Genomic DNA, 6,645 nt, shown 5'->3' on the forward strand with positions numbered 1-6,645 from the left:
CAAGCCAGCAATCTGAAGAAACCAATTTGATGTTATTGTGACGTTTGCTAAAGCATTATTCCTCATTACTAAGTGCCTTGGAGAGGACTTGAAGCTGTGGGTCCCCTGGTTGCTTACTTTAATACAATAATTCTTTAATTAATACAAGCATACACATGCTTTCTTAGTAGTCAGGTAAAGCAACAAACCAACCAACAATACTGAGTGTTTACCAAATACATGTATTATAAACATTACACTATTCATGATGTCAATTTCATATTACATTCTCTCTTGGTGACTCTTCATTACAAAAAACGACTTCATAAGTATTTGGTTTCAGCAGAGTTCTGAAGAAGGTCACAAAATTTGAATAAGAAATACATACAGCATTTCATAGTCATTTTGATGAAATTTACAGAACCCTGTACCAAAGTGTTGCCTTAACATACAGCAAAAGGAGCAGTTTAAAACGTAACTAACCATAATCAATAAAACTCTACAATTCAGTGGATATCTAATATTTAGCTCTCTCATGACAAAACAGACGTGCAAACAAACAAACAAAACAAGGCAAAACAAAAATTATGGACCATTGAGCAGTACAATTTTATGGCAGTCTATCATTTTAAAGGGATTTTTTTCTTTCTTCTTTTTTCGCTAATGTGCCTTGGACATCTGCTTTCAAGTGGAATTGGCATCTTACAAATCTCATACATTATCATCATTATGTTTATTATTAGCTTCATTGAAGTGGCGAAAAACAAAACGGAGCATATTTCAAAAGTCTAATGACAATGGCTGGCTACCCAGGAATTTACATGAACATGACATGCTTTAGTTTTGACCTTATGATTATGCCTTGGTAGAGGTATTGAAAAGAGTAAGTATGCAAATGCATGGATGTTAATATTTTTTTTAATCAAACTTCTACATGTACATGGCCAATGATGAGACAATTATGTAATGCTATGGTCACAAAGGTTCGTACGAATGATAATGGCTAATGACAATGGCTGGCTACCCAGGAATTTACATGAACATGACATGCTTTAGTTTTGACCTTATGATTATGCCTTGGTAGAGGTATTGAAAAGAGTAAGTATGCAAATGCATGGATGTTAATATTTTTTTTAATCAAACTTCTACATGTACATGGCCAATGATGAGACAATTATGTAATGCTATGGTCACAAAGGTTCGTACGAATGATAATTTCGTATGAATCTCCGTTTTACATTGTCTTCCCGAATTTCCATTGTCTGAAAATCGTCGGTACAGCGTTCGTAGCAGTTCGTAATGGCATTTGTGACCGAGGCTTAAACAGTATATTCATAGTTTTAATTTAAATTTACAAGGAAATATATTAGAATAGAATTTGTACACATACAAACAAGCAGCAGCTGAGATATACAGAAGTAAAATGTCTGAAAACAAAGACAGACATTTCAATAAAAACAAACAATATAAAGACACAAACACAAAGGACAATGGTGGACAACATTGATATCAATGACATACTCGATACATTGTAGAGTGCAAAAATACCTAAACATTATGAACATGAGTGAGTCATGACTGTAACAGGATATATACCTAGAAAGTTTGAATCTGAAAAATGTCATCACTTAAAGTTAATGGTATATCAGCGAACATATGTTTTTATCAGATATTGGTATCTTTCTTTACTTGTTTGTAAAGTGGGAGTACATGAAATAAAGCTTATATTGAGCACCCTTCTGAAATTCAGAAAAATCAATTTCTTTGAAGTTCTATCATATTTAAGCTGGCATGTTTAAAAGGTACATTGAAAATTTTCGAATATTAGAATATTGAGAGTACCGGTAATCATGAAAAGATATGACACCACCCCCACCCCTTTTTACAAAAAGGATGATTAACTTCAAATTTTCTACAGGTGTAAAACTATGAATGTCACTAATACAAATTATTATGCTAGAAACCAAGCGATTTTCTATTTTCAAAATTCATGAAGGTGATATGACCTACATTGACTGAAATTCAGATTTGGCCATTAAACTATAGTGACTATAGTTTTAACAATTTGAAGCATTAATAAATATTGAAAGCATTAGATCACACAAATGGGATCAAACATTACTGATATTTATATTTATATTCATATTTATATTTACATAAAAAAAGGTGTATGAAAATTTCTTGGTCAAGCTATTTACACGAGAGATGTTGGTAGTCTGTGCCCTGTTCGACGATCATCCCACAGGAAGAGATATTAAACCATGAACCATCATGGCCATGCCGTGATCATGTGTCGGTCGCATACACTGTGATCTCAACCTGAAGGGGATTAGATGAGTTAAGGAAAAAAACTCTTAAAGGTGCTATGTCCCTTTTGCAGCCAACATCAAATTCTGTAGAACTTTGCAGGAATTATGAATATGTCAATATGTCATCAAATTATGCAAGGAAACTCTTTTACTTGCTAGACTTCACTGTCAGACACTATTGAGTGACTGACTGGCTTTTTTCTTCTTTGGTAATAACATACATAAAATGAGCTGTAAAGAGTACATGAGCATTTGTCTACATCAATAACCCACTTCTTGTAATAGCCAAAATTAAACTGATTGAAACTTTGCGCAGCATACATGTAAAACATATGACCATTCGGTACAATGGTCTGAAAATCAGACTATTACTTACTGGCTCTATAGCTCTAAAAGTCGATTTGACAACTATCTTTAAGAGAGAGAGAATCTCTTCCTTGTTTTTTTTAAATCAATAATAACTTCATAACTATCTTATCCTTAATCACATATTCCTCAAACTTTCTTATTTTATGGTTTTGTCAAAGCTAACATGATACTCGAGTAGACTTCCTCTTTCAAGAAACTACATGTACTACAATTTGTTAACAACCAGTACAGAAAAACATTTGAATGCTAGGCTTCCTGGGAGTAATTTCAATTTTAAAGAAATAGTTGGTCTTTACCCGGTAAATAATGATTGTGTGCTTGTTCCTGTAATTTAAAAACCAGTCAGGATAATTTGTTTTAACCAGCGGGATTGGAACCTGCCATCTACTGCTTAGCAACAACTTTACCACCAGGCCTTGCAGGCCATCACTGGTCCATGGTACAGTCACGATGAAATATTGTTAAACATGTTATTTGATATGTTGGTGAGGCCTATACATATATATTGTCTGCTGAGAGCCAGAAGGGCACAACTCTTTGCAAAAGTATATGAGATAACATCCTTCTGGCTCTTAGCAGATGATGTTACATATACTTAATAATCTTAAAAGGATACAACTCTGAGACCCCTCGTAAACGGGTCTGTGATGACCAACCCTCGTGGAGCATATATTTCATCGTTCTGCTGCTGAATGAACAGACCTGCTTTTTTAACACACTGCAAGAGGAAAAAATAAAATATTGAATGGAATGTTAATAAATTGTAGCAATTACATGCAGTAGGCAATGCTAAGCTTTTAAACATGTGAACTATATCAAAATAAACACTTTTTAGGTTATAAAAAATAAACTAACATTTTACATTTCATTCAGTGCATGGGAAGCCTGGGTGTTTACTATTTTGTTTCTTCCCTGAATGCATTCTATTGTATAACCATGTTGGCCTGAAGCTACAAATAGGCGAAAATGTCAATAAGCGCTCCTACATGTACAAAATCCATTTTTTTTTTTTTTTTTTTTTTAATCAACTTTTCTTTTGGGGGGATTCTACTATATACACATACAAAATATTAAAACTAAGTATTCAGAAGGAAAAAGAAAGAACACTTGATGCTGTATAACAAGAGATATAGAAAATTGTTTTAAAAACAAATTAGCATTCCCCAAACTTGCTCAATTCCTGTCTAAATGCTGCAATTTCTGCTTCAAAATTATTAGATTGATAAGATTTATTTCAGACTGTACCTTGTCATAATGTGTAGTCATACAGACCAGTACTGTGTACGCAGTCAAACATGCTAGGCAGCTTTCACAGTACGTCCTGGCCCCTAACCTCTCGGCCTCAGCGTAAAACTCATTCAGTTTGTTGACTGTGAACTCAAATCTTGCTTGATCAATCTAGAGAGTTGGCAGGAGAAAATAAAGTATAAGTTTAGTGGTGATATTTAATTTGTTACTACCGGTAAGTCTAATATCATGGGCAAATAACTCTATTATCTACCAGTATATGCCATGTATTTGTGTGATTGTGTCATTGAATTAATATTTTCACCATTTTTTTATATGTTGAGTTTTTCTTTGAAGTTTACATGAACTTAAGTTTAATGCTTTTTGTAGAAATAACTACCTGGTAGACAAACAAATATGTAAATAACAATTCCCATCATCTTTTTAAGGTGTTCCTTTCAATCCCATTATTGCTAATTGCTGCTTGACCTATCATTTATCAGCAAGGTCTATACTTAAAGGGAGGTGGTAGTCAGCTTACATGTTCAGTAGGTCATAATTCGCCGACACCAGATTTGGTGGTAATACTATTAATGGGTGTACAATTCTCCCACATAGCGAACCCGTGGTCCCATCAAGAAATAACACCTAGACTCTCAATTAGTCTTTGGGTGAAAGGGAAATGTAAGATATTGACTTTTCCTATATGGGGCGATTGGTATTGCAAAATGTAGAACATTACTTAATACGGTACCTGTTTGTTTCAAAACTGAATACTAATCTTGGTAATTGACAACACTCAAACACACTAATGATGTCGAATTCCCATGAGAGCCCACTACTTTGACTCTTTAAAGTACTAACATACACTGTATATCTGAAGTACACATTCTCAACTTGCAATTGAGTTTTTGGTTAGGGTCAAGGTGAAGGATACAGGAGATATAGCATTCAGTCCACTGTTGGGACTTCAGTTTGCAGTGTGGGATATTGACCACAGAGTAATCGTTGCCAGAGCCTACATGTCATACAACAGGGACCTGTTTCACAAAGCCTTTTTTCAATGAAAAAAAAAAAAAAATCAGTGACAAATCTGCTGATAACCAATCAGTGAAAAAAATACACAGCGGCTCCGGGCAAAATAGCCCCCGATATACCCGGAAGAGCCCCAACTTTTAGAATGTTATTTTCATGCAGGCAAGGTCGAAAAGTAACCGAAAAATAAATATTAATTTTTTCCCTGTAACCAATCAGAAGCAAGGATTTCAGTAGCTTATAACACAAACTGTCATTTGTCACTGATTTCCATTCAATGTACTTACTCGATCTGTGAGTTCTTGGGGAAGCTTTGTCTGGAACTTGACCCCTGTGCCTTCTGAGTAGTCTCTCTGGATGAAGACCTTGCCTTGGAGTTGCCTGGTGATGTTCTCCATTGCTATACCCTAAACAAAAGGGGGAAAATAAAAAGAACAGTTTGAGAGAAGGGTGAATAATGGTAGAATAGATGGCGGTCCGGATTGAACTTTTGAGAGTCTGTATGAATGTGCCCTGTACAGGGCCTCCCAGAAAAACTAAACCGAGAATTATTGATGTTTTATCATAACTTAATCACAATTATAATTAATGAATGACACATATTTGTAAAGCTTAGATCTTCCTCTTTCATTTGATGCAACTCATATGATGCATATTTCACAACGCATGAATGATTAAAAACAATTTGGAGAGGGTATCAAAAAGTGACTTGGTGGGTGGTATCTGAATTTCAAAGAGAAAATCACATTTCTAGAAAGTTCATTTTCTGCCCTTTCATATGACACCTCAATCAGGAGAAATGAGCCAGGAATAACAAAATTCTGTTTGTTTAAAGTAATGCTTGCATTTCCATAATTTGATTAAACAAAAATCGTTTTTCACTGGCTGCCTGCCGTAGCAACAAACAGAGTGGACAAAAGGCTCAACTCCGTTTCATTGATGATCAGCCATGCATCAAGTCTTTCGTCTTCTTGTGCATGGCTGATCGTCAACGAGCGTCGATGAAGAAAAAAAACCTTCACGAAAAATGTGGACGGTCTTTATTTTTTAGGACGCAATTTGTCCGCGTTTACGATGATGTCCTCGTTTATACAGACGATCATCATTCTCGGACCAGCGACCCTGATTTAAAAGGAATTTTGCTGGGTTTTTTTTCTCTTCGGAGTTCGGAGTCCTTCTCCTTCTTTTTGCAACATTTCAAAACAAGTGCAAATGCGTAACAGTTATCCAGCCAGGCCACAATCAAAGCAATACAAAATTCAACTGTCCAATTCTTCCTCTCCGTATAACTAGGATCTACACAATCTATCACGATTCATTTATTCACAATCGCACTTCACTCACTTATCACAGTCACAGATGCAGGCATTGAACGTGTACATTGACTGCGGGTATAGATTTCTACGCACCAAACGAAATAAACCGGCGAATGGTACTAGTCCAACAACTATTTACCCTAAAGAAATGACACCCAAGCCTGTTTATATTCTAATAAAGTTGATCTTTGTACCTTCACAGGAAAGACAGGAACATATGCCAATTTTAGATAATTAATAAATTATACTTGCCTGTGAATTTGCCATAAGTAATCCCGGACTTTGTCACTTGCAATGCCAAAATTCGTCAACACAGAATCCTAAGCTAAATGCAGAGATCAAAGAGATGGCGCTATTCAATTAATTAAAAGACGAAAATTCGCTGCTTCCAAACTAATTCCAAGCTAGCT

General features: G+C 35.2%; 1 protein-coding gene across 1 annotated transcript; it reads right to left on the reverse strand.

Moving 5' to 3' along the window:
* Positions 1 to 1,488: 1,488 nt before the first annotated feature.
* LOC115923976 (golgin subfamily A member 7-like) lies at positions 1,489 to 6,598 on the reverse strand. The gene is made up of 5 exons (XM_030985361.1): positions 6,488 to 6,598; positions 5,207 to 5,326; positions 3,903 to 4,055; positions 3,274 to 3,375; positions 1,489 to 2,298 (listed from the first exon to the last, which is right to left on the reverse strand). The coding sequence occupies exons 1-5, from the start codon at positions 6,500 to 6,502 to the stop codon at positions 2,266 to 2,268; spliced, it is 423 nt and encodes a 140-aa protein (XP_030841221.1). The 5' UTR covers positions 6,503 to 6,598; the 3' UTR covers positions 1,489 to 2,265.
* Positions 6,599 to 6,645: the final 47 nt, after the last annotated feature.

Source organism: Strongylocentrotus purpuratus, unplaced genomic scaffold (genome assembly GCF_000002235.5).
Source record: "Strongylocentrotus purpuratus isolate Spur 01 unplaced genomic scaffold, Spur_5.0 spur5_scaffold_15, whole genome shotgun sequence".
Lineage (NCBI taxonomy): Eukaryota > Metazoa > Echinodermata > Echinoidea > Camarodonta > Strongylocentrotidae > Strongylocentrotus > Strongylocentrotus purpuratus.

Coding starts and splice junctions, on each gene's coding strand:
- LOC115923976 (XM_030985361.1), bottom strand. Junction 3,376..3,902: donor TGACTACACATTATGACAAG/GTACAGTCTGAA, acceptor TTCCTCTTGCAG/TGTGTTAAAAAAGCAGGTCT. Junction 2,299..3,273: donor TTACGAGGGGTCTCAGAGTT/GTATCCTTTTAA, acceptor AATCCCCTTCAG/GTTGAGATCACAGTGTATGC.